Genomic DNA, 27,870 nt, shown 5'->3' on the forward strand with positions numbered 1-27,870 from the left:
CTTCTCCCGCGGCCTCGTTTGGGGTCTCCTCCCCGCGCCTTCGCCTTCAGCACCGGCTCCGCGGACAGCTCCGGGACAGCTCCCGGATAATTCCCGGACTGTTCCCGGACAGCTCCCGGATAATTCCCGGACTGTTCCCGGACAGCTCCCGGATAATTCCCGGAGTGTTCCCGGACAGCTCCCGGTTAATTCCCGGACTGTTCCCGGACAGCTCCCGGATAATTCCCGGACTGTTCCCGGACAGCTCCGCGCTGCCCCGCTCTGCCCAGTGTCCGTCCCGGAGCTCCAAGCGTAGCTGCCCCCGGCACCCCCCTCCTGCCCCCGGCACCCCCTCCTGTCCCCCGGCACCCTCCTTTACATCCCAGAACGTCGCCCTTGCCCCTCGGCATCCTAGCACCCCTCTCCTGCCCCCCGGAGCCTCCCTCTGCACCCCGGCACCCTCTTTTACCCTTCGGAGCCCCCTCCTGTTCTCTGGCACACCGACACCTCCCTCCTGCCCCCCGGAATCTCCTCCAGCTTACCGGCTTGGCCCCCCTGCACCCCTCCTCCTTTCTCCGGGACCCCCCCACATCCCTCCTCCCCCCAGGCATGCCCCTCCTGCCCCGGGATCCCGGTACATCCCTCCTGCCCTTGGCACTCCCCTCCTGCCCCCTGGGACCTCCGCACTACCCTCCTGTCCCTGGCACTCCCTCCCTGCACCCGGGATCCTCAGCAGCCCCCAGACCCCCCCATCTCCCCTCCAAGCCTCCCGCAGCTCCCCCCGCACCCCCCAGGAACAGCAGAGCCGCTCGGACCCCGCGGGTCCTGCCCTGTCCTGTCCCGCCCTGCTCTGCCCGGCCAGGGAGAAGTTTGGGATGGATCGGAGCCCCCTGGGTGGTGCCTTCCCCGCGTGGCCACCGGGGCCGTGCGGGGACGCGCTGGTGGTGGCAGAGCTCTGCACATTCCCGTTTTCATTCGGTCCCTCTCAAATCCCGAGCCGTCCCTGCCGGCTGGAGAGGCGGCTCGGTGTCCCCTCGGCAGGGCAGCGGCGTCACACGGCGCTGTAGGGACAGGAACGCTCGGCGTGGCACAGAAAATCCTGCTTCAAAGCAAAAGCTCGGGCGTCTGTAGCAATCCTCCTTTTGGACAAATGCATGTTCTCTCTCAGTTCATATTTATTTTATGATGAAAAAGTCCCTCCAAATGATGAGTGCCGCTTGTGTGCCGTGAATCCGAGAGCTCTCTGTGTCTGAACATAAAAATTGGTGAGAGGCTTCTTTAGAAGAGCAGTAGTGAGCATCAGGGGGAAAGACCTTAACTCTACCAGATAATGCCGCCTAACATTTATTTTAATGAAGATTTTTAATCAGAACTCTTGAAATCATTGACCATATTTTTAAGGCTGAACTTCAGCCGCAATCAGCAGAGACTGGGGGGAGAAATATTAGTTTTTTACCAGGAAAAAAGAGATGAGTGACGCAGTTTTTATTTATTTGGGAAGATGTGTTTTATTTAGACTCCTCCCTGCAGTGAGGACAAACAGTGAGGCTGGTTTACATTTGCTGGGGGTCTGGCCCACATATTCCATTCCAAATCCCACCTGCCCCTGGTCCCTGCAAGAATATAACTCCACAGTGTTAAAAACTGCACACAGCTGGGGAGAAGCAAGGGTCCTGCAAGTGGCTTAGCCAGAAAATTGGCTCTTTTAAGTATTTTGCTAATGATGGGATGGTTCCCCAGCTGCCCAGCTCTTCTGGCTTCAAGGCAACTTTGCCTGGGCCTTATCTTCACACTAAATTTGGAAATCTGGGTTGGATGTCCATATGTTACTTCTGCTCCAGCTCCAGCCTGCTGCAGGGTTGGATCCTTCACCCTTGGAAATCAGAGGCAGTGTTGCCAGACTTGTCTGGATTCTTCCTGATGTTTTCATTTCTTTGATGCTTGCTTTGCTTTATTTAGATAAGTTCTGGTGAAATGATTCACCTGTGTGTAGAAGTATGAATGGCAGATTGAGTGCTCGGGAAATTTGACTTCCAGAGCATTTTAAGAAGTTGATTGACTTCTATAATATGGTAGCTGGTAAAAGATTATACCTTTCAGAGCTGTGTTACCTGAACTTGATCAACATCACACGAGGGTTTAAATATTTTGAAGTGCATCTCCTGCACTGGGCTGAATGCTCATGGTGCTCTAAGCAGAATGTAAATACGAGGAGAGGAGTGGTTTGTCTTTGTCTCTGACAGCTGCTGGGGAGGAACAGGGAAGAAGGAAAGCAGGTTGGGGTCAGATATTTCTGTCTGTTTGAGGTCGTGTCAGCTGGAGTGAAGTGTGACATCCAGAATAATTCTCTGTAGTGATGGCGAGTGCACTAAACCTCAGTGTGCATCCTCTGGGAGGAGGAGAGCAGCAGCATGAACACAGCTTGCTACAGGGGCTGGAAGAAGCCTCTTGGGCTCGTATCCCACAGGCAGGGAGGATCAGTCAGAACTTCCTTGCACCTCCCCACGAGCAGGATCACTCTGTAAATTTTACTTCCTCGTAAATGCTCGCCGAGCAGTGCCGTGTGTGGATGGCATCCCTCTGCTCATTTCTCATCCAGCTTTTACAGAAAATCCTTATGAACTCACTTAGCAAGAACATTTTGAGGGAGGCAGGGCTCAGGGAATGTCTTTTGGTGGAAGGAGGGTTTACAAGTTCACAGGAGAGCTGTCGGTGTGTTATGGAAGGAAGGGCTGGCTGTGCATGTGCAGCTCTGAGCTGGAATCAGCTCCTGTTTCCAGGCACTGCCACGTCCCTTTAAAGCAAGGCACTGCTGTGATTCTGGGCTCACAATCACTGAGACAGGCGTTTCCAACAGCAGTTAAGTGGAAGTGCTTTGAAAACCAGGAGCTGAAATATTCCTACTGTACAGATTTGTACAGAAACCCTCGTAATGCTTGCAATGGAACTGATTTTTTTTTTTTTTTTGGGCAATTATAGGATCTTTCAGCCTGGCCCTATAGAACTGCCTCTTGCTTTGGGGGTTACACAGCCAGAACTTTGCTGGGCTCCAGGTAGAAGCTGGGGCTGGTTTCTGAGAATTACACCCAGCAGTACTGTGTGTGCTGATGCTCTCTCCTGCACGGGTGAGGACAGGTTGTTTTTGTCTCATTGCCAGGCTTGTTTTCTTCTCTCAGGCATTTCTTAAGTGAAATTTAAGAAGTATTTGCTTTATTTTCAGTCTGGGGATGAGTTAGGGAATCTTTGAGCAGGGAAAATCAGCTGGTTCTTTCAAAGCTGGGTGAGTTTTTCTGCAGCAAGAAGGGGTGACACAGAATGTTCTCATCCCGTGGCCATGACCCTGCATCCCCCCGCTACAGAACACAAATAATTCACAGATGTAGCACTGCTCCATGACCCCTGCTTAGCCTCAGCAGCTAACTGCACTCTGCTGAGCTGGGAATGCACAGATTGGAACCTGGATTGAAATATCCCAAGTGCATCCCACTGGTCAGCTGAAGGCAGAGGGACACAGTGGCAGAGCTGGCCCTGGGGCACTGCTGGGAGCCCAGCTGCTCTCCTGGGAAGCAGCACAGGGATTTTTCCCAGCAGACCAGCTCTGTGTGCTGCTACAAGGCCTTATCTGGCCTTGCATGGAGTGTGGCTGAGGGGTGGGAAAGGGAGAAGGGAAACAGGCTCTGTGCTGTGCTTCACTTCATCCTCCTCCCACAGCATCTGTGCTGCTGCAAAGAGGGAAGATATCTGTGCTGCTCTTCTCTTCAGCCTCTTTGCATCTCCTGCTCTGTGAGTGCTAACTGATGGCTTTTATAAATGAACATCCTTTGCCCGTGTAGAGACCAGAGTTAAATCGATCCACTCCTGCTTGTTTCTGCTCCGTGGCTCTGAATTCCAGCAGGAACCAGAGGCAATGGATCTGTCTGCTCCCAGATCCAAGGAGGTGCTGGTCTGTGGGAGCCCAGCTCGAAATACAGCAGGGTTTGTGTTCCTGCAGGCTGCATCCCCACAGCCCGGGGCCCTGGGCTTGCTGAGGGGCTGCTGGAGGGAGCTGCTTTCAGGTGTGAAGGTTATGAGCAGTGCCGTTCTCCAGCCCTGGTGTTTGAGACGGGGATCACAGGCAGCTCCTTCAGCTCTGCTCTCTGCTGCCGAGGGCTGCTGGAGCCAAACGATCAAACTCCATCGTCCCCAGGGCAGGGAGGGAGTGCTGTGAACACACCTGGCCACAGGGACTCCGCAGGAGGTTTTCTTTCTTGGATGCTGTTCCTGCTTTCAGTCTCTTTCCACTGATGTGTTTTTATGCTCTGCCGTTTTTCACTCCACTCAGACTCACTCGGGTGCCTTTCAGCTGCTCTTTGCCCTGCTTTGAATTGTTTAATCCTGATGGTTTCTGAGTCTCCCCTCTGAAGTGCCCTGTCCCTCTCACAGGCACAGAATACAGGTCAGACTGAACTGGGAAAAACCAAAAAAGGTGCAGCCATAAAATCACAGAATCACAGAATGGATGGGGTTGGGAGGAACCTTAAAGATCCTCTCATTCCACCCCCTGCCATGGGCAGGGACACCTTCCCCCTGTGACATCAGAGAAGTTACTCAGAACTAGTTCTGTTTCAAACCCCCTGCACCTGGCTGGATTTGGGGTAACTCCTAAGCAGGGAGAACACCTGGGTCTTGTCCTCTTGCAGGGTGAATTGTCCAGATGCAGACCCAAATCCAGGCCAGGTGTGTATCTGTGTGCCTGTACCACTACACAGCACTTTTCCTTTTGTTTCACTTCCATGCGCTGGGAAAGCTCACGTCTGGAGCTCTGGTCATGGTTTGCAGTTCGATAATTGGGGATTTTTTGGTGTGTTTTCCTCTCTGAGTCTGTTTTATGAAGAGATTGACTCTGTGGGAGCACAGAGGCTGCCTGGCCACTGACTTCCTCTGGATGCTTCTGGGCTTCTCCTTTCCCTTTGAACTTCTCCCATTATGAGAGGCCAGGCTCAGAAACCATGCTGCCTCCACCAAATCATCTCAGTGTCTCTAATTCCCATTTATTTGGCATTTTCCTGATTGCTAATTAACTGTTTCTGTTAGTCCAGCTCCATCATAAGGTGTCAAGGGAATCCAGTGTGGCTCTGAACTTCTGTTCCTTTTAGTTTTGTAATCTCTTATATCCTTAAGTAGCAGATGATCTCTGCATCTTTGGAGATCAGATGCCTTTTAAAATTTCTGTTTCACATAAGATCTGGACTTTCTGGGGAAGATGAGATCAGGGCGTGTGTTGCCTGCCTTTGCCCCCACTCACGTGGGCTGGCTGTGCTTCCTTAGATCTGTGTGCACTGATGGCTTGGAGGGCTCCGATATCTCCTTCCCCAGGTGGATAAACAGAATTCTTCCACAATAAATGCTGGGCTGTGTTTCAGCTCTCAGCACAACCTCCTTTGTTGCGAGGGCTCTTCTGAGAAAGTTCAGCTTTCTTCAGTGAATTCAAAGCCCCTTCGCTGTGCTCAGAGCAGAGGATTTGGTGTAAAACCAGATCCCTTGTGCTCGACCCTTGCCCAGGTGCAGCCGCGCAAGCACCGGGTTCTGTCGCTGTGTTTGTGTCTGGGGATGCACAAACAGGAGCAGGACAAAGAGCTGGGCCAGCAGAACATCATTTCCACAGCCTTTCACACCCAGCAAGGCCTGCTGGTTTTGTTTTCTCTCCTTTCCGTGTGCTCTGTCCCTGTCCTGCACAGCTCCCCGCTCTCCCCAGCACCCCTCATGCCTTTCCTGGGTACATCCCTTTCCAGGGAGCCTCCCCCTTGTTCTGGGAAGAGAAGGGGCTGGAGCTGGGAGCTGGGGCAGGGGGTCACAGGGGCTGCTCCCTCCTGCAGCCAGCCCGAGCCTCGTGGCACCTGGGGGTACCAATCTTTTCCTGCCACTCACTGTCCCCAGCAGCCTGAGCATGGCTCAGGTGCAGGTCCTGCCCTTGCTGAGGACACTTTGTGCTCAGGGTGACATCTCTCTGCAGAGAAACATCCTTTGAAAAGGTTCATTTTAAGCTTTTAATTACCAAATCTTTACGTATCAGTTTTGTTCTCTTCGGGGCCATTGTGTTCAGAGGAACTGGTGTCACCCATTTTGAGCTCAGTCTCTGCTGGAAATTCTTTGCCCACATCACAGCAAGAGCCAGAGATTATTCAGTTTGGACATTGGTGTGAGGTGTGTGAAGTGGCTGTCTTTAGAGCCAGAGCTTCCCAAGTTGCATTTGGCATTAAGATATCTCAGGAGACATCTGACTTTTCCTGTGTGCCCTGGCACACAGGACATGGCTGGAAACCCCTGGAATGTGGGACTGTCCCAGGAGTGTCCAGCTCTGGGCACACAGGACCCACCTGGCAGCCCCTGGAATGTGGGACTGTCCCAGGAGTGTCCAGCTCTGGGCACACAGGACCTGGCTGGCAGCCCCTGGAATGTGGGACTGTCCCAGGAGTGTCCAGCCCTGGGCACACAGGACCTGGCTGGCAGGCCCTGGAATGTGGGAATGTCCCAGGAGTGTCCAGCCCCAGACATGGTCAGCGTTTGGAGCTTCCCAGGGCACACAGCAGGTGTGGGGACAGGAGCCAAGCCATGAATAATGCACTGCTGCTCTCTGTGAGAGTGGCTGGTGACCCAGGTGCTGTCCCTCAGAGAGAGCTGTCCCTTCCAGGTGAGCTGGCTCCAGGCTGGATAAATCCATCTCCTGCAATAACTGCCTCTTTCTTTCCCAGTTAGTAACAGAGCATAGGGGACTCTTTAACCTGGCTTTTTTGGTAGTGAAATCCTGGCTGTGCTGAAGTGATTGGAGTTCTGCCACCAACTCCAGCCTGCTTTTAGCAGCTCCAGCTCAGGCAGGCACTGCTGTCTTCCCTGTGCTCTGCCAGACCCATTTGGTCATTCTCCTTCCATTCCTCCCCAAACTCACAGGGACTTGGAACAGGAAATTTTGTTTTTAAGGTCTGCAGGTGAATCAGTGCAGTTTTGAGTGTGCACCCCTGCACTGCTGGAAATGGGCAGCTCTTCCTGTGCCCTTCCCATGCAGCAGCCACAGACCCCTCAGTCCAATCTCATTTCCCTCAGGCCACATCCCAGCCTGCTGGAGCTGTCACCAAAGCTCCCCTGGCCTTCAGCAGAAGGGACACCCGTGTCCACACTCAGACTATTAATTGGTGCTGGGAATCTGTGGATATGGGGAAAGTGGGATAATACTTTCCCAAAAAGGCTGTGGGGAGGACAGCAGTCCTCGTGGGAAATTCAGGGAGCAGATTCAGGTTCTGGGCTGGGTTAGAGGGGCAGGATGAGCTGCAGTGAGCTGGTCCCTCCCAGCCCTGCAGCTTCACCTTCTCCCTGGCTACAAAGCCACATTTTGGGATCAAAGTCTGTCGTTTCCCCTTCCAGCACCAGGCCCCAGCTGATGGCCAGCCTTGCTGCCCCACTGCTTCCATCCACCCCCTCGATTCCTTTGGATTTACACCAAATCTTTTTGATTTTTCCATCTGAAAGTTGATGAGCCCCAGTGTTCATCACGCTGGGTTTTTTCCCAAATTTGACCAGAGTGCCACGAGAGCCATCCCAGGGAGCAGGACCTGGCCTGGGCTGTCCAGCCACAGGACACATCCGTGGATTTCCCTCCCCCAGGCCAGTGCAGCCCCCTGGGGCAGCATCCCAGCTGGCACCGTGGCTGCTCCGGGTTCGGTTGCAGTGACGTGAGGGAAAGGTGTCACAAATCCTTATCAGTGACACGCTCCAGCCAGGGAGGTTTGTGTTCCTCAGATAAGAGGTGTGTCGTCACAGGAGGGTTTCTGGAGTGTCTCATATCCTTGTGCAGGTGATTAGGGGGCTGGTGACATCAGTGGCACTAATTGTACCCAAATGGCTGCACACACGGGATCCAAATATTCCAATGAGTCTGTTCTGAAGCTTTGCAGTAGGCAGTGAGCCAGCTGGACCTAAGGGACTGTCACCAACCAAATCTGCCTCTTTTAAGTGGGACTGACCTTCCACCCCCTCAGGGCTTTATGGAAATGTGCTGGATCCCACACAGATTGAATTGGCTCAGAATGAGCCAGCTCCATCCCAGCTGGGCTTGCTGGTTTGTTCTGTCCCATTTCCAAAACCCCAGCTCCTCCAGCTCCCAGTGTGGGCCCCACCCTATAGTAAAAAAATGCAGCAGATCCCAGCTCAGGGAAGAAATGCTGATGTCTGCTCCAGATCAGAAGGCTGAAGGATAGCTTTATTAAAACTATGCTATATTACATTAATATACTATTTAAAGAGATGCTATCCTGTTCTACATACTGACTTCTTACTCACCTCTCTAACTCACTCACACTCGTGACTCTGCTGAGAGCCCGAGCCACAGCTGGATCCCACTGGTCACTGACCCCAAACAACCTTCACCAGGATCCAACCCAGCCACCACTGCAGGTGAACAATCTCCACACCACATTCCACATGGGCAAAACAAAGGGGCAGAGAGAAAGATTGTTTTATCTTGTTCTGTCCATGCTTCTCCTGAGAGACATAATCGTGTCTCTCTGTCCAGAGAATGGGAATGTCACACCACCCCACTCTGCCCTCCCCGAGTGTCTCCATTAGAACACCTGGAATGAAGTGTTTTGGAGTTATCCAGCCTGCTTTAGTGTTCTCCCCAGTTCTCTGAGTGATTGCACTCTCGACACTCAGAGAGTCTTGGACGAGTGTTCCAAACGAGCCCAAGCCGCTGTGGGCCAGTAAATAACGGTGCTAATGCAACGTGTGTGATTGAAAAATGGCCTCAGTGTTTCTGTACTGCAGATGCCATTAAATGGTCATCTGATGCTTAATACACCTTGGAGATTCCTACCAAGGGCTGGGATCTGCCAGCCCGCTGTCCGTGACAAATGGGACGGCTCCAGCTGGGTGTGTGGGGTGGTGCCAAACAGGCAGAGCTCCTTGGCCTCCCCGTCCTCTCCAGGCAGCAGGGCTGGGTGCAGTGGGGAGGTTCTGGCCTGGAGAAGCCACCAGGATTACTGGGGTGAATGAATCCCCTCCTCCTGTGCTGTCACACAGGGCAGGAGCCTCAGGAGCAGCCTCTAGTCCTTGTTCAGTCACTCTTGTTCTCCATGACCTTGGGCAAGGAGACAAAGACCCAAAAGTGTCCTGTAGGTTGGGGACCAGTTAGGGACACCTCAGGCATGGCTGGGCATGGTGGGGAGCACCCACAGCTCTGTGCCAGTCGGGGGGGAGGAATCCAGCAGCTTTGGGGCAACACCAACCAGTTCCTCACCAAACACCAGTTCTTCACCCAATGCCAGTTCCTAACCAAACACCACGTTCCTCATTACCAGTTCCTCACCAAATACCAGTGCTTCACTAGAAACCAGTTCCTCAATACCAGTTCCTCACCAAACACCAACTCTCATTCACCAAACACCAGTTCCTCAACACCAGTTCCTCATCCAACACCAGATCCTCCCCAAACACCAGTTCCTCCTTTCCCCAGGAGCAGACAGAAGGAGTCCTGGCCTGGCACGAGGCTCAGCACCCCTGTCCTCTGGCTGCCACCTTCACCCCTCTCTGGGCCTGGCCCAGCACAACCTGTGCTCTCCTGTCCTTGCAAACAACAATCCCTTCACCCTACGAGGATCAGTGTGTTTGCACACACAGATATCCCCTGGTTGGTTATAGCCTCCGGGTCTGCTCTTTCTACAACCAATAAATAATCAAAAAAAGAGGGTAAAAATATCCTCATTCTGTACAGGCTGGTGCTGAACTAATGTGATCCTACTCAGGAGCCTCTGAGATCCTCCAAGAGTTCCTTCTGTGGAGCACATTAGTATTGCAATCCATTATGCACAGGGACAGGAGTCTGGAGAGGAAATGATTTGGAAAATGGAACGGACCCAGGTCCCAAACTATTTCTCATATGAAAGCCCAGAAATGTGGCATTTAAGGGATGCCAGTGGATATGAGCAATGCCAGCATCCCTCTTGTTAATATGCAATGAGGGGATGTCTCCTCCTGACATCTTCCCTGGGACCCGAGGTGACTCCAGACATGTTCCTCTTGCCAGGAGAAAAGAGCTTGGCCAACTCCATCAGGTTTCAAGTGCCACTGTCCCTTACAGCCCACAAAAGCCACCCCTTCCCTGCTTTTCCTTAGGGCCCAGCAGAGAACCTGGGGCTGCCCTAAGGAATTATTTCACTGTGTCCATGATATTCACAGAGGGGGGGAAAAATCTTGGAGTATCCAAGAGGAAACCATTGGCTGCAGCTGAAGTGGGTGACATTGCTTTTTCCTGGGAATGGCAGGGAGAACTCAGCCATTAAAGCAATCCCTGATGAGCACAGAGCTCAAGGTGGGCTCAGAGCTGGGCTGACACCAACCCCTGGAAGTTGGTTAATCCATTTTTCTGGCTCGTGGTTCTCCTTTAAAAAACACTCCCAGCACTGCTGGGGATTGAGCCGTGTGCAGGGATTTCAGGATGTGGGGATCACACTCCTGATCTGAGTCAGTTTTAAGGGACTTTGGCTTGGGCAGGGTGGTTTTGGTGCCACTTTTAGGAGGTGCCAGGGCTGGGGCCAGCAGTGGCTCCTGAGGGAGGCAGTGCTTTATGTGCCAGGAGCAGTTTGTCTGCTCTGGGAGATGATGGAGAGGTACCATAACCCTGGGCTGAAGTGAATTAGAGAGAGCAGATGAGATACCAAACAATAGCCAGGCAAGCCTGGAAATTCCTGCAGCAGAAACACAGAAAAAACCAGAGCTTTTAAGCCATATTTTAGAATTTTATTATTACTGCTATCGTTGTTTTTTTTTTTTTTCTCTGTTTATGGTATGAACCCAGCTGCGTTGGATTCACCAGTACAAATACTGAATTCTATTCTATTCTGTTCTGAATACTGAATTCTAGCTGTGTGAAAATACATTTTTCCCCCTTTTTTTCCTGTCTCCCCAGGGCTCTGGCCGACATCCTAAGGCAGCAGGGACCAATCCCAATTGGACACTGTGAAAGAGAGACAATCTCGGCCATAGATACCTCCCCCAAAGAGAACACCCCAGTCAGGACCTCTTCCAAAAACCATTACACCCCAGTGCGCACCTCCAAGAGCAACCCAGGTAAGTGCTGCTCCCTCTGCGCCCTCAGGAGCCAGCAGAACGTCACCTGTGCAACAGCAGCCTGTGTAAAACCTAAAATTAGGATGGCAAATGGCTCCAGCAGGCAGCCAGGCAGGGCAGGGCAGTGCAGGGCCCGGGGCTGATGGCTCTTTCAGGTTTCTGCTGAGCAGAGCGGCTCTTCTCTCCAGGCACTTTAAAAATTCACGACTGCTGGGCTGTGAATGCAGCTTGGAGCTGGGGATGGTGTCGGGCTGTGTGTTTGCTACAAAACACATCTGCTGCGAGGCATCAGCAGCTCCCTGCACGCAGCAGCTGAGCACACAGAGCTCCAAAGGGCTGGGGCTGCCTTGCTCAGGCAGGTGAGCTCCAGGGATGCACTGGGACATGCAGAGGGCGACCCAGAGGGCATCCCAGCAGCTCAAAGAGGTGCTCCAAGAGCACTGGCCTGGGAATTAGGGCCCACAGAACACATCTGTTGTCATTTTCAGCTTCCTTTCATTAAAAAAATGGAATTCTTTTTGCCTTGATTTCCCCGGTGGCCCAGAGATTGCAGCCTCTTGGCTGCAGACATTGTTCTGATTTATTTAATGCTCCATGGATGGGTAATTGTCTGTTCAGTGGGGTGTGGCAGCTTCTCCATCACTGCTGGGCTGGATGTGGGGCTCTCCTCCACAAAGACGTGCCCTCCTCCACTCACAAGCTGCTCAGCTGCACGTGGAAGGTTCTGGTGGCATTTCCTGCCCTGTGTCACCTGGCTTTGCTGCTGGTCCCTGCTGGGAAGGGTCAGAAGGAAGCCAGTGGGAGCTGTGGGCTCAGCTGGGAGGGGAAGGGCCCTTGGCTGGGGTTGCTCTGTGCCTGTTTGAAGGCTTTTGGCAATGTCCTCCCCCTGTGGGGACAGGTGACAGCATCCTCTGAAGGTGACATCGTCCCTGCTGTTGGGGGCAGAACCCTGTCCCTGGGAACTGAGAAGGATTCCTTTGCTTTCCTGTGTTCACCCCCAAACCAGGGAGCCCTGTGATGTTGTGTGCAAATTTGGATCTGTGAGAGAAAACCTCGGTCTGGAGAACAGCCTTGAGGTGAATTGTGTGGAAGAGGGAGGTACTTCTGCACATCTGAGGCTTGGAGCTGGCTCTGGAGAGGATCTGTGCTCCTGAAACACGAGGAGTGAGGGATTATGGCTGGTGACCAGGGACAGGCACCAGGGGACAGCTGTGACATCACCCTAGGGTGACAGGGGTCCAGAGAATGAATCCTGAGGGCTGAGGCAGCTGGAAAGGGGCTCAGCCTGGAGAAAAGGAGGCTCAGGGGGGACCCTGTGGCTCTGCACAGCTCCTGACAGGAGGGGACAGCCAGGGGGGTTGGGCTCTGCTCCAGGGAACAGGGACAGGAGGAGAGGGAACGGCCTCAGGCTGGGCCAGGGCAGGCTCAGGGTGGGCAGCAGCAGGAATTTCCCCATGGAAAGGGGGCTCAGGAATTGGAAATGCCCAGGGAGGTTTGGAGTGCCCATCCCTGGAGGTGCCCAGGGAATTCCTGGAGGTGGCACTCAGAGCTCTGGGCTGGGGACAAGGTGGGGACAGTGCACAGCTGGGACTCAGGCACCTTGGATCCCTTTTCCAGCCTCAATAATCCTGGGATTCTGTGCCACTAACACCTCTGGAGACACTCTGTCACTTCCCACTGGCTCCTGCTGCTCAGTCAGGGCACACAAATCCAGAAGGAAGGTGCAGAAGGAATTCTTGGCTGGCAGCTGGAGGGACCAGCTGGGTGCTGCAAGTCTGGCTTGGGTGCTGTGTTCAGGCACTGCAAACCTGAGAGGGGATAAATGGGAATGTTTGGAGGGGAGCTGCTGGCTGCAGAACCCCTGCCTGCTGTCTGGGGGGAGCTGAGGATTCCAAGGAGTTCTTGAGACATCCTAGCACAGAGGTGAGGCACAGCAGGAGCAGAGCAGAGCTGTGAGCAGAACACCACCGTGCAGAGTGACAGCACCCGCTCAGGGGCTGCTGGTCCTGCCTGAGGACTGGGACAAGGGGTCAGAAGGGGAAAGGCAGGATGTGAGCAGTTCCCAGCCCCTGCTTGGGTGATGTTTGCTGGGCTGTGTGAGGGGGAAAGCCATCACAGGGGAGTCCAGGAAAAGGAGATATCCCCAAAGCCAGGCACACAGGAGAGCACTCCCAGCACAGCCTCCCTCCCTGGCACTGGGCTCTGCTCCCTCGGGGCAGCCAGCTGGACTGAGCCCTCAGCAGCCCCTGCCAGAGCTGGCAAGGGAGAACTTGCCCAAAAGAACTTGTTCCTGGCTCAGCTGTGGCCACCAGCAGCTCATAGATCATGGCAGACACAAAGCTGATCACTCACGGAGATCACGAGCTCATAAAACAGCTTTACAGGTAATGTTTGCTTGTAATGTTTTATGGTCAGAGCAGGGCAGTGCTCTGTGGTGCCTGTGCTGAGTTATGAGCTAAACTTCAGATTATTGTTGGGATTAGGAAATTGTACGAGTGGATGCTAAAATCTTTCAGTTGGGAAGAAGTAAAAGTATGTGTCCTAGCTGAAACAGAATAAAGCTGCTCAGCCCTGGTGTGGAGTAGAAAATCAGCAATGCTTGTTTTTTGGAGACAAGGGGAAGAAAAAGGAAAAAAAAAGAAGGAAATAGGGAGAGCTGGAGGAAAAAGAGGCAGTAATAAGGAATGGCAGGATCCAGGCAAGGCACTGCTCACTGGGGCTGCAAATTGGCTCAAGGAGCCCACAGCTGTAGGGGTTTTTGGAAAGCAGCAGGTCTGGTGCTGTGGCTTGTCTGAGCAGCCCAGAGGAGGAGAGGTTAAGCAGCCAGAAAGGACTGTCCTCGTTGCACACGGGCTGATTGAGTTTTGTGTTTGTTTGACTTGGAACTTTTGTTTCCAAACTTATAATTGGAAGGGTGCCCCTAAGTCCTGCTAAATAAACCTTGGCTTCATTTATCCATGAGGCTGGCTTGGTGTCAGTGAGCAGGATGATTGTGGGTGACAGTGACAAATGGAGGTGGGCTGTGCCTGAGGCTGCAGAGTCCCAGCAGAGCAGCCTGGGCAGGTCCTGCCAAGGCCAGGCTGGAGAGGAGTCCATCTCCCACTGCTGCTCCAAAGGAATTCCAGACTGGTTTGGGTTGGGAGGGATCTTACAAACCTCCTGTCCCACCCCTCCATGGCAGGGACACCTCCCACTGTCCCAGGCTGCTCCAAGCCCCATCCAGCCTGGCCTTGGGCCCTGCCAGGGATCCAGGGGCAGCCACAGCTGCTCTGGGCACCCTGTAGGCACAGTTTGGTCACTGGGGCTGGGGCTGTGTGTGGCACACAGTTTGTGTCACTGGGCTGTGTGTGGCACACAGTTTGTGTCACTGGGGCTGTGTGTGGCACACAGTTTGTGTCCCTGGGGCTGTGTGTGGCACACAGTTTGTGTCACTGGGCTGTGTGTGGCACACACTTTGTGGATCCAGCTCCAGAGGTGCCAGGGGAGGGCTGAGGGAGCACAGGGAGACTTTTCCCAGGGTTAAAACCTGCTCCTCACCTGTGCTGGGGCCAGCGGGATGTGCAGGTGTGGAGAAGAGCTCGTTGCCAGGATCACCACTTGGAATGCAGCAAACAGCACAGGCCGGTGCTCTGATTAGCCTGATCTATCTGGGGAAGGCTTTTAATAAGCAGTTTGAGTCAGGATGTTCCAGAGATGGATGCATTCAAAGTGCTGCTTTCAGCAGTGCCTCGCACCCAGAGGCACATTCTGAGCTCGTTGTGAATGTGAACAAATGCAGGGCAGGCCTTAAATCTTCATGGAAATTGTGGCAAACGTCTCCAGCCAAGCCCAGAGCAGCGTGGGGAGCGCTTCCACCCTGAGCAGCACATCGGGAAGGGGCTCTGTGCCCCTGGCCCTGCTCCCCACGGGCTCAGCAGGGCTCTGCCCTTCCCCAAAGCCCAGGGGATCCAGATTCATTGCAGGTTATCCATGCCTTTCCTAAAGCCCAAGGGATCCAGGTTCATCCTGGGTTATCAATGCCTTCCCCAAAGCCCTGAGGATCCAGGTTATCAGAACCTTCCCCCAAAGCCCAGGGGATCCAGATTCCCTCCAGGTTATCAATGCCTTCCCCCAAAGCCCAGGGGATCCAGGTTATCAGAACCTTCCCCCAAAGCCCAGGGGATCCAGATTCCCTCCAGGTTATCAATGCCTTCCCCCAAAGCCCAGGGGATCCAGATTCCCTCCAGGTTATCAATGCCTTCCCCCAAAGCCCAGGGGATCCAGGTTATCAGAACCTTCCCCCAAAGCCCAGGGGATCCAGATTCCCTCCAGGTTATCAATGCCTTCCCCCAAAGCCCAGGGGATCCAGATTCCCCCCAGGTTATCAGAACCTTCCCCCAAAGCCCTGGGGATCCAGGTTATCAGAAGCTTCCCCCAAAGCCCACAGGATCCAGATTTCCTCCAGGTTATCAATGCCTTCCCCTCAAGCCAAGGGGGATCCAGATTAATTTCAGGTTTTCAATGCCTTCCCCCAAAGCCCAGAGGATCCAGATTCCCCCCGGTTTTTCAATGCCTTCCCCTCATCCATCCTTCCCCCGGATCAGCCAGGCTCTGCTTCAAACCACTTCCTTTCCTCTTCACGGAATTAGTGAGCTTCTCCCCCAAATCCCCAGCAAGTATTTGAATTAATTTGCCGAGGATCAGTGCAGGGCTGTGTGTGGAAGGCGTTCCAGCCCCTGCTGTTCGCAGTTTGTGTTGTCATTTACAGCTGTTCAGGGGAATGCAGAGCAGGTGGAAAACGATCCCCCGGCCGTTTTCCAGCCCCTGCCTTTGCTGTGAGAAACTACTTAAGGTGCAGGCGGGTGAAGAATTAGGGAAAGCACCTGGAAAACACCCAGAAAACACCCAAAGTATTCCAGGAACAGGGCTTTGCTGTCTCCATACTCCTCTTGCCATTCCCTGACATTTGAAAAGAAAGGAACAGGACCAGCTTTGAAACCGTGAGGATTTGTAGGAGCTGAGGCAAGTCAGAGCCACTCCATCTGCTTTTCCTGCCAGCACATCCCCTGTGAAGGAGAGCCCCAGTGCCTTCCCTCCCAGGAAAATCCCCAAAGGGTTCAAAGCGCATTTTATGAGCCACCCGAAAATGTCAGAGTTTCCTTCTCAGATCATTTCGAGGGGAAGAGTTTCTCAGTGTCCTGGCAGCCAAAATATCATTGCCAAGGGGAGGATCCCAGCAGGGCTGGGGGAGCTGAGAGTACACCAGCTGCTCTGCTCTGTGGGATGAGGGATTTGGGATCCTCACCTTGGACACCAGCAGCTCTGTGGGGTGAGGGATTTAGGATCCTCACCTTGGACACCAGCAGCTCTGTGGGGTGAGGGATTTAGGATCCTCACCTTGGACACCAGCAGCTCTGTGGGGTGAGGGATTTAGGATCCTCACCTTGGACACCAGCTGCTCTGCTCTGTGGGGTGAGGGATTTAGGATCCTCACTCCCACCATGGCTGCACAGAGATGCTCCTCCTGCATCTCCACCGGGGCTCCTCCAGTCCTATGTCCTCAGGGCTGGGGACAGCTTCCCATGTTCCCTGGGAAGTTGGGGCTGTTGTCCCCAGCAGCTTTCGGCCCCAGGAGCACTCCCCAGGGAGAGGGGACTGGAAAGGAGAAGGAGCTGCAATGCAAACACCGTAACTGCCCTGGCTCCAAAAGGATCTGTGGAGCTGCTACAAATATTCCTTTGCTTATCTCTTCATAACTTTGCTGCTTTGGACATCCAACCTCCCCCTTCCAGGGCTGCCCGGGGCGGGGGGATGTTCAGCTCTGGGAGGTTTGACTGCCCAGGAACACAGCCACACAGGGCCACACCAGCTGCTGCCTCTGGATATGGATTTGTTCTGCTCTCCTGAGCCTTTTACTGAGCTGGGAAGTTTTAGGGTGATCTGTGTAAAAGAACCTCTGGGAAAGCTGTGCCCCACTAAGAAGGCACAACAGAATATCCCCAGTGCAGATCTGTTTGCCAGTGAACTTGGTGGGGGCTGAAAAGCAGCAACATTTGCAGTAATTTCTTGTGTCTCACGCCCAAATATCCCCCGTGACTGATGTCAGGGGCTTGTGTGTTAAAGCAGCTAACAAGTGACAAATCTGAAAAAAAGATTGAAGAAATAGCTCAGAACGTCTGGCTGTTGTGGGGAAACAGAGGAGGAGGTGGAGGGTGTGAGTGTGTACACACAGAAAGGAAAATGACACCCGCAGGAGCCGCACAGCAGCAGCATCCAGAGCCATGGGACAAACACCAGGGGCCTGCTCCAAGAGTTTGAGTTTGGGAATTTACCCTTCCTTGGGGACAGCAGGCCCAGAGCCACAAGTCCAGCACGGTCCTTATCAGCCAGGTGATATCTGGAAACTGGGGGTTACTATGGCAACAGCTTCATTTTAATTTTTTTTTTAAACCCAGGGGATCCAGGTTCCCTCCAGGTTATCAGTGCCTTTCCTAGAGCCCGGGGGATTCAGGTTCATTCCAGGTTATCAATGCCTATCCAGATTCATTCCAGGTTATCAATGCCTTTCCCAAAGCCCAGGGGATCCAAGTTCCCTGTGCTTTATCAGTGCTTTCCCCCAAAGCCCAGGGAATTCCAGATTCCCTCCAGGTTCTCAATGCTTTTCCAAAAGCTCAGGGAATTCGTTTCCTTCCAGGTTCCCAATGCCCTCCCCTAAAGCCCAGGGAATTCCAGGTTCCCTCTGGTTTATCAGTGCCTTTCCAAAAGCCCAGGGAATTCCAGGTTCCCTCCAGGTTCTCAATGCCTTTCCTAAAGCCCAGGGAATTCCAGGTTCCCTCCAGGTTATCAATGTCTTTCCTAAAGCCCAGGGAATTCCAGGTTCCCTCCAGGTTCTCAATGCCTTTCCTAAAGCCCAGGGAATTCCAGGTTCCCTCTGGTTTATCAGTGCCTTCCTCCTAAAGCCAAGGGGGTCCAGGTTCATTCCAGGTTATCAGAAACTTCCCCCAAAGCCCAGGGAATTCCAGGTTCCCCTCCAGGTTCTCAATGCCTTCCCCCAAAGCCAAACTCTTCTACCTGCAGTTAAGGAACTTTAACTAAAGCTGCTGAGAGTTTCCTCAGGGAGCAAAGCCAAGCCAGCCCACTGTCTAAGCAGCTGTGCCATTCTGTAGCTGTGGACAGGTAAAATCATTTCTGTAGCAGGTTTGAGTCTCCCTGTTTGCCTCTCCGTGTCTTGCCAGATCAATTATTGTTTGTTACCTCCATTAGATCTTCAGGAGAAAGGCAGAAACACAATCTTTTTCTTCCATTAATCAGAGCAGTTTACAGAAAACATCAATTTAAAATGTTAAGGCCAATTTGCAACTGGTATTGACAACAATTAAATTTGCCTCCAGAAAGTTGCTTTTTGACACTGTGAAGAATGAAATCTTTATAAGCACATTGTGCGTGTCGGGCCTGTCCTGGCTCCTGATTGCTGATCCTATCACGCTCCATGGAAGTGTAAACAGGGGTGAGGAGCTGGAAGCAAAGCTCCATTAAAAGTGTGCCAGAATCAGTAAACGTCCCCTCCCCTCTCGCTGGACCCCTGCCCAGGTATGGCAACTCAATCTATGCTCTGCTTCCATCACTCCCGGCTTCCTTTAGTTCCCAGCTGGGTTATTTTCACTTGTAACTGCACACAGAGGTGCTGGAACAAAGGTTGGTGCTTTATCCTTGGCACTGTCACCCTCAGCAGTGAGCTGCAGAGGGGCCCACCGGCCACAGCCCTCAGGAGAGCAGTGGCCACGGGCTCTGGAAGGCTCTCAGGGACCCTTGGCATGGAGAAGCAGCTCAGCTGGTAGAGGGGGATATTGTAAAAGCAGGTGAACCCGGTGGGAAGAAATGCTGATGTGTGACTCCAGCTCAGGAGGCTGAATGATTTCTGTATTATAACTATGCTATAATCCACCAATATACTATTTAAAGGAGATACTAAAACTACAAACCTACTTGTTCTAACTCCCATATCTAACTCACTCACAACTCCTGGCCCTCTCTGAGAGTCCAGCCACAGGTGGGTTGGATCAGCCATCAGCTCAAACAATCCTCACCAGAATCCAACCAAGCAATCACCCCAGGTGAACAATTCTCCAAACGCATTCCACATGGGAAAAACAAGGGGCAGAAATAGAAATTGTTTTCTTTTTCTTCTCTCCGTGCTCCTCTGTGAAAAATCTGGAGAGAGAGAAGAATGTGCCTGCCACAGGGGGACAGTGCAGGTGGTGCTGGAGAGGTGACCTGGCTCAATCCCAGTGAGGGATTGGGTGTGGGAGGAGTCCCTCACCTGAGCTCAGGTGTGGAGCTCTCACAGACCTCGCACAGGGGAGCTGGGAACCTTTACCAGCACAAGACACTGCTGAAGCCTCTGAAACCTCACTGACGAGGTTCTGGTCTAGCACCCACACCCCAGAGGGCTCAGCCAGCGCCTCTGCCTGGCTTGTCTCAGGCTCTGCTCAGCCACAGCCAAGAGCTGAGGCCAAGGCTTTGCCTTCCCCTTTCTTGCAGCAGATTTCTCTGCCTGAGGCAGCTTCTCCACAGCCTGTATCTCCAGGGCATTCTCTCCTTCTGGAACACGCTAAGGGTGTTTTCTGGAGGTTTCCTCTAAGCTCACACACAGCAGAAAGGTTTGGCTCATGCTGAAGGTGATATTATTGTTGTCTACAAACAACTTTTATCCTTGGCACAGGCCCTGTTTCCTTCTGGTCCTTCAGCCATGTTGGGAATTGAGTGGTTCTTGCCTCACTTCCCCTTCCCTGAAGCTTTAATACCCTCAGACCCCCTGACTTGTTATGGGCACCTGGAAGGCTCCCCAGGGTTATTTATTTGAGCAGCCCTAAGAAGGAATGATGCCCTCCTCCAGGAAAGGACACATCAGCTCGTGCTGTTTGATTTAAAATATTTGAGGAGGAAGGGAAAGGGAGTACATCTGTCACAATCTCACTTACAATCAGTGAAGTTAATGGAAAGATTCCTTCTGACACTCCTGGGCTTTGGACAAGGCTCTGTGCTGCAACATTAGCAAATAACGAAGTTCACATCTCATCAAATCCTCCTCAGGAAAATAACTCTAAAATATGTGGCTGGCCTTTTGCAGCTCTCTCCCAAATCTGTCCCTGGTTTGTGAGCTGTGCCAACACCTCTATCTCTGGTGGTAAATCACCTCTGTGGATAAGACCTGCTCTCTAAAAGGCCCCCCCACGGATGTTCCACCACTGCCAGTCCCCAGCGCTGCCCCAGGGCTCAGAGGCCCCTCCCAGAAGCACCGAGGTAAATACTGAATCTCCAGAACGTGGCTTTCTACCCAGTGTCTGCCAGCTGCAGGAATGCAGGGAATCTCCAGAGAATATCCACAGGGATCACCAGCCCAGCCCCTGTCCCAGCCCAGACCCCAACAACCCCACCCTGGGCATCCCTGGCTGTCCAAAGGCTTCTGGAGCTCTGGCAGCCTCGGGGCTGTGCCCATTCCCTGGGGAGCCTGGGCAGTGCCAGCACCCTCTGGGGAAGAACCTTTCCCTGAAATCCATCCCCAAACTCCCCTGGCCCAGCTCCAGCCATTCCCTGGCTCCTGTCCCTGTCCCAGAGCAGAGATGGGAGCTGCCCTGGGGAGGAGCAGCAGCCCCTGAGCTCTGCCCTCTGTGATGCCCCCCTGGCAGACCCACAGCACAGCGGTGTCCTCTCTCTGTGTGTGTTTCTCCTCCTCGGTGCCCACCCCACAGGTACAGGGGTACCTGCAGGACTCCAGGTGTGGCACAGCTGGAGCAGCTGTCCTGTCCCACCTCCACTGCTGCCCTTGGCTCTGTGCCCTCAGTCCCAGGGCACAGGGCAGCACCAGGAGCTGGGTGATGACTCCACTCAGCTCTCCAGCTGCCTGCCAGGATCCTGAGTGGGTTTATCCACCAAAGGATTCAGGTGGGGATCAGCGTGGGATCTGCCCAGTGCTGCTGGAAGGGAATGGAGAGCTGGAGTGGGGGTTGGGCACGTTGAGTTGCTGTGGAACGTTCTGGAACTCAGCAGGGTGATGGTGTGGCTGTCATTCCCGATCTGTGAGGTCGCCCTGTCCCTCAGGAGGCTGTCAGTGACCCAGGGCAGTGCCAGCAGCCCTGAGGAGCAGCCCCAGCACTCCTGTCCTGGCACAGGACCCTGGGCTTTGCCCAGGGGAGCTGCCAGGGGCTGCGTCTGGATCATTCCCAGGCTGTGAGATCTGGGCTGGCACAAAGGCAGAGGAGCTCTGTGTGCCCCTGGCTGGGCAGGGCAGGCAGGACAAGGTGTGGGCAGCAGTGCCAGTGGCCAGGGTGGTGATCTGGGGCAGTGAGAACTGAAAGAACCATCAGGACCCTCCTCCTTCCAAGCTGTGCAGGTCAGCCAGAAGCACAAAGGATCTGGTTCCTTCTCTGCAGGAGAACCCAAAGACCTTGAGGCCTTTGGTGCTCCCATGCTTGGGCTTGAGCTCAGTGTGAGTCACAGAATCATTAAAGCTGGGAAAGACCCCCAGGGTGACCAACCCAGCCTCCCCTGAGGAGCTGCTTTGCTCAGTTGTGCTCAGTTAGGCTCTGGCAGTGTGGGGAGTGCTGAGCTCTTCCCACAAGTACAAATTCTGCTCCTTGAGCTCCTGCTCTCACCTGTGGGCTGTGCTGCTGCTCTCCCAGCTCCTCGAGCATCCAGCTCACCTTAGAGGAGCTGCCAGCCCTGGTCACTCCATGGGGACCCGCTCTGCTGGCACAGGCAGCTCCCAGCCCTGTGTTCAGTGGCAGGTGACACCTGTGAACATCACTCTAACATAATTGTCAGAGTGATCCTTGGTGGAGCTGATGAAATATTTACCTTGCAGCAGCTGTCAGGCCATTAACGTTTCACTGGCTGCTGCCAGCCCGCTCCTGAATTGTTGATGAGGTTTAATTGCACTGCCCTCTTCCATCAGGGCTTTGCTGGGGCACTTGCAATTAGCAACAGCTCCTGAGGGCACCCCTGGCCACAGAGCAGGGGGTGGCACAGCACTGTCCCCCCCATCCCACCCCTTCAGCCTGGCCTGGGGTCCCCAGTGCCACCCTGCTGTGTGACAGGCTCAGGGCACGGTGGCACTGCTGTCGCCAAGCTCACACCTTGGGGACTCTGCACCCAGCTTGGGGACAGCAGCACGTGCAGAGGGTGGCTCCTTTCGTCTTGGCACCACTGTGGGTGCCTCACTGAGAGGCGCTGGCTCAGCTCGGGGTGGGCAGAGACACAGGACAGAGTGCAGGTGCTGCCTTTGGTGGATGTGTGTCCTGTGTCCCCAGGACAAGGCCACCTCTGCACTGCAAACAGGCACAGCCCTGGCCCCTGCAGGCCCCCAGCTCTGCAGAGGCTCAGGGGAGCAGCTCCTGCTCCTAAGGCACATTGCTCTCCTTGACCTATTTGCTCATTACCTCCACAAATGGGATTTTGATTAAGGATTTTTCCTAAGTAATTACTCTGGCATTAGCAATCCAGCCAAACAGAAAATAGTCCAAAAAGCAAGGTGGCCTGGTGGCTGCCCTGAAGGCTCTTCTCAGGGAGGGGAGCAAAACCAGCCCTGCAGGGCAGCTGGACACAGCTCTGCCCAGTGAGGAGCAACTGGACACAGCTCTGCCCAGTGAGGGTTGGTCTGAGGGGCAGCTGGACACAGCTCTGCCCAGTGAGGGTTGGTCTGAGGGGCAGCTGGACACAGCTCTGCCCAGTGAGGGTTGGTCTGAGGGGCAGCTGGACACAGCTCTGCCCAGTGAGGGTTGGTCTGAGGGGCAGCTGGACACAGCTTTGTCCAGTGAGGGTTGGTCTGAGGGGCAGCTGGACACAGCTTTGTCCAGTGAGGGTTGGTCTGAGGGGCAGCTGGACACAGCTTTGTCCAGTGAGGGTTGGTCTGAGGGGCAGCTGGACACAGCTTTGTCCAGTGTGGGTTGGTCTGAGGGGCAGCTGGACACAGCTTTGTCCAGTGTGGGTTGGTCTGAGGGGCAGCTGGACACAGCTCTGCCCAGTGAGGGTTGGTCTGAGGGGCAGCTGGACACAGCTTTGTCCAGTGTGGGTTGGTCTGAGGGGCAGCTGGACACAGCTCTGCCCAGTGAGGGTTGGTCTGAGGGGCAGCTGGACACAGCTCTGCCCAGTGAGGGTTGGTCTGAGGGGCAGCTGGACACAGCTTTGTCCAGTGAGGGTTGGTCTGAGGGGCAGCTGGACACAGCTTTGTCCAGTGAGGGTTGGTCTGAGGGGCAGCTGGACACAGCTTTGCCCTGCCCAGGGGGACACAGGTCCTGCAGGTCGTGTCCCAGCTCCGTGTGTGGTTTGTGCTGCTCGTCACAGCTGGGGAGAGGTTCTCACAGAGCTGCAGACCCAGGGGTTAAACCAGTGGGTGTTGAAATGAAAAGGCTGCTGAGCTCTTGTTTGGAGCAGCAGGAGAGAAGCAATTCCAGCCCTGCTCCCAGGGAACAGGCTGAATGCAAGGAGCTGCTCAGGGTGGCAGTGACACCTCCCAGCCTGGCTGACAAGGGCCAGGCTCACGCCTGCCACATCCCTGCCAGGACACCCAGCTAGGAAGGAATTGTTCCCTGTGAGGGTGGGCAGGCCCTGGCACAGGTGCCCAGAGCAGCTGGGGCTGCCCCTGGATCCCTGGCAGTGCCCAAGGCCAGGCTGGACAGGGCTGGGAGCTCCTGGGACAGTGGCAGGTGTCCCTGCCATGGCAGGGGTGGAATGGGATGGCCTTTAAGGTCCCTTCCAGCCCAAACCATTCCATGATTCTATGATTCTGTGATTTTATGATTCCATGTTTCTGTAATTCTACAATTCCATGATTCCGTGACTCTATAATTCCATGATTCTGTGATTCTACAATTCCACGATTCCATGTTTCTATGATTCCATGTTTCTGTGATTCTACAATTCCATGATTCCATGACTCTATGATTCCACGTTTCTGTGATTCTACGATTCTGCAATTCCACGATTCCGTGACTCAGACAAATGCAGTTGTCCCACAGCAGGAATGCCTGCAGAAGGGGCCAAGGCTGAGCTTCCACTCCAGAGGGGCACACAAATAATGGTGTCACCTTTAAGATGAAATCAACTGGCTGAGCTCCTCCCTGTGAGAGAAACTCCCTGGTGAACAAAGCCAGCACTCCCCTTCTGCAGGCATCTGCCTCAGCCCTCAGCAGCTCTGGGGAGCGCTGCCAAGCACAGAGGGACTCATTCCAAGGCCTGGGCAGGGAAAATATAAATATCCCTCTGGTTAATTTTGGGTGCCACCATCCATCAGTGGCTGTCTGGTGCGATTTAGCTCCTCGCCACCTCCTGACAGCAGGGGCAGGAAGCATTCCCGTGGTGATGCCACACGTTCTTTTTTTCAGGTGAAGGAAAGGCTGGTGGGGACAGAAGTTGCCTGGAGCAGTCACTGCTGGGCTGGCTGGGTGTGACCAGAGGGGCAAACAGGAACAGGAGGAGCTGCAGGGCATGGCCAGCTCTGGCCAGCTCTGCCTGCTGGGACAGGCATCCAGGAAAGGGTCATGGAATCCTGGGATGGTTGGCTTGGAAGGGAACTTGGTGATTTTCCCGTTTGGGAATGGGAACTTCCATCTGACTGCTGAGCTGGGAACAAGGGCAGGGACAAAGCCAAGGACAAGGCCATGGACAGTTGCTGCTCAGGACAAAGAGGGTGGGAAGATGCAGAAAAACAACCTGGAGGACTCCCAGAAGGTCCCCCAAAAACCCCTACAGGTATCACAGGTGACGAGTGGGTAAGATCCCAAAAGATTCTGAGTCTCCGAGCGTGATGTCCCCTCTCAAAATGATTTAAGAAAGGATCTGGGCACTTCAGCACTTCATAAACTTCAACAGGCACCATCTCCACCTTCAGGCACAGGAAGTACTGCCAAGAGCTTTTCCCTGCCTTTCCTGACATCAGCAGGATTTGCCCCTTCAGTCCTGGCTTTTCTTTCCTGATTGCAGCTCCCTTTGAGATGGCAGTTTTTGAAGTTGTTCTTCCCAAATCCTTTGCTTCCAGAGGAAAGCAGAAACCATGAATGACTCCGTTGGAGGGTGTGAAACAGAACAACTCTCATCCTTGGACTGTGAATTCCATACACCCATTTATTTACTCACAATTATAAACAGAGCGCTTCATAAATATTTATAAGGAGGCTCCCAAGGCCCAGCTGAGAAAATCAGTGTTATCACCATTTCCCAGTTCTCAGACTGAGGCACAGGCAGAGACACTGCTGGAATTGTGCAGTTTTACAGAATTCCTGTCAAAGTTTGCCTCAAGATCCCCCGATTCCTGAATTCCCCTCATATTTAACAGGGAATTGTGCTGGGACAGTCAGTCCTCAGTATTGTCCCTCCACCTGAGAAGAGCAGGTTCTACCTCCCTTCTGCTGATACCCTTGCAGCCTGGGAGGTATGATCAGATCTCCCTTTGCCCTTAATCACTTTCCTTAGCCTATATAATTAAATTCCATCAGGTATTGCAGCTAATTTTTGAGGAGCTCCCAAAGAACAAAAGCCAGTTTGGTCGCAGGCGAACAGAACAAATTAATTAGGAGGGGAATATTAGGCCCTCTCTAAATGAGATTCCAGCAGAAGCAACACAGCTTGGCTGGCTCTGGTGCTCCCCAGCCCCTGAGCAGCTGCTCCATTCCAGGGGTACAAAGTGTTCGGGGAGGGGACGGGGCCTGGAGCAGCCCCTGCTGGAGCCACCCCTGGGATTCATCCCAAAGCAGGACACAGGGAGCTGCTGGTGTTGAGTCTCATTAAAGGAGAGGCTGGGCTCCCTGTGCTATCCCTGCCAGCCTGACCCCAAGAAAAGTTACGTGGGTGTTCAGCATTCCGAGGATGGAGCAGCCACAGCTTCTCTGGGCACCCTGTGCCAGGCCCTCACCACGCTCACAGGGAGGAATTCCTTCCCAATATCCTTCCCAAGATCCCATCCAGCCCTGTCCTCCTTCAGCTTAAGGCCACTCCCCCTATCCTGTCACAGCCCCTGTGAAAAATCCCTCTCCACGCTTCCTGGAAGCTCCTTTGGGGGACCCAAGGCAGGAACATCTGGGTGTTGGTGCCCCTGCAGCTCTGTCAACCCCTCGCTGCTCCCTGCTGAGCTGAGGAGCTTCCCACACCTCTGTGCTCTGGGAAACCCTGGGCTGGGCAGGTGTCCCCTCATTCTGGGGATGTGCCCAGGTGTCCCCTCATTCTGGGGACGTGCCCAGGTGTCCCCTGTGGCTGGGGACATGTCCAGGTTTCCCCTCTGGCTGGGGATGTGCCCAGATGTCCCCTCATTCTGGGGACACATCCAGGTGTCCCCTCATTCTGGGGACATGTCCAGGTTTCCCCTGTGGCTATGGACGTGTCCCGATGGCCCCTCTGGCTGTGGCTGTGTCCAGGTGGCCCCTGTGGCTGGGGACGTCTCCAGGTGTCCCCTCATTCTGGGGACGTGCCCAGGTGGCCCCTGTGGCTGGGGACGTCTCCAGGTGTCCCCTCATTCTGGGGACGTGCCCAGGTGTCCCCTCTGGCTGGGGACGTGCCCAGGTGTCCCCTCTGGCTGGGGACGTGCCCAGGTGTCCCCTGTGGCCATCAGAGACACGTGTGTGTCCCTGCGGAGGAGAAGCAGCCCATGGGAGCAGGGCTGCTCCAGCCCTTCCCTGGGCTTTGTGCTGCCCAGAAGGTGCTTGTGGAGAGCTGGGGAGGGGCTGTGGTTGATTCCCTGATCCATTTGGTGCCCTCCTTTTGGAAGTGCTGTTCTCTGAGCCCAGCACAAGCTCATCACTGTATTTCTGCCCTCCCATGACGCTGTGAGACCCTTGAGTGCTGCACTCCTGGGTTTTGCTTTCACAGAGTCATTTTTTAAAGTTAACAGAACCCAAAAGTGCTGTTTCCTGGAGCCTCTTCCAGCCTGCTCCAGCTCACAGGGGGTTTCAAAGTCAAGGACAGCTGCTGTAGTTAACGAATAAACAATTAACAGAGGAGATGTTCCCTGTCTCACTGGAGCCAGCACAGCTTTGAGCTGCACTTTCCCCAGCTTCTCCAGAGCCAGGCAGACCCAGGAGCCCGGGCTGTGCAGCTCAGTGCTCTGGCTTTGGGCAGGTTTTTGGCAGGGCTGCCCCTTTGGACGGCTCCAAACCCCGTGGCAGGGAGCTGATCCCCCTTGGCTGGAATCTGAAATGCAGGGAACTCTCAGAACTTTGGGCCTGCGAGCCAAAGCTTAGAATTAAACCCAGGGTTTGATCTGAGAGCTTGGGAAAGGCTCCCAAACTCAGGTGCTGGGAGTGAGAATGTGGATTTGTAGTTTAAAGCAGAGACACGTTAAGCTAAGTAGAGGAAAGTTTAGAGTTTCAGAGGTTAAGATCTAGAAAAAGTAAAGTAGTTACAGAGGTGAACAAGGAGTTTAGAATGCAGCACTGTGGGTTTGTGTGCCATAACATGATTGGCTAAGAAAGCTCACACTGTAGCATGGGTCCATAAGACAAAATATTTAAGGATTGGGTTAAAACCATAAATATCCTTATTGGCAGTGTTTTATTGGTCAATAACTCCTTAAAAGGTCTTGTAACTGAGGTCTTGTGACCCTCTGAGCCATGCTGTGAAGATGTGAGCAAGACTCATCCTTCCTGTCCATGTAGGAGATAAGAAAATAAGTCCCATCACCTAAAAAACTCAGAGGTCCCATCTCTAACTCAATCAAAACTCCTTCTCAAATCCTCACACCCGATCTGGTCTCGGGAACTCTTCCAGGATGTGTCGTTTTCCACAGAGCCCAGCTCCTGGCTGATGATTTGACCTGAAAGTCCCAGG

General features: G+C 53.8%; 1 protein-coding gene and 1 long non-coding RNA gene across 3 annotated transcripts in view; one reads left to right on the forward strand and one right to left on the reverse strand.

The window, feature by feature from the left end:
• SHISA6 (shisa family member 6) overlaps positions 1–27,870 on the forward strand; it is a 159,076-nt gene that overhangs the window by 1,803 nt on the left and 129,403 nt on the right. For both annotated transcript variants that reach the window (XM_068209282.1, XM_068209283.1), the window contains exon 3: positions 10,916–11,076. In XM_068209282.1, coding sequence (XP_068065383.1) covers positions 10,916–11,076 — 161 coding nt within the window. The remainder of the gene's footprint in view (positions 1–10,915; positions 11,077–27,870) is intronic.
• On the reverse strand, positions 1,698–4,613 carry LOC137485062 (uncharacterized). The gene is made up of 2 exons (XR_011005169.1): positions 2,512–4,613; positions 1,698–2,368 (listed from the first exon to the last, which is right to left on the reverse strand). It is a non-coding gene; the product is annotated as an uncharacterized lncRNA (long non-coding RNA).

This window comes from Anomalospiza imberbis, chromosome 19, assembly GCF_031753505.1.
Source record: "Anomalospiza imberbis isolate Cuckoo-Finch-1a 21T00152 chromosome 19, ASM3175350v1, whole genome shotgun sequence".
NCBI classification, from domain to species: domain Eukaryota; kingdom Metazoa; phylum Chordata; class Aves; order Passeriformes; family Viduidae; genus Anomalospiza; species Anomalospiza imberbis.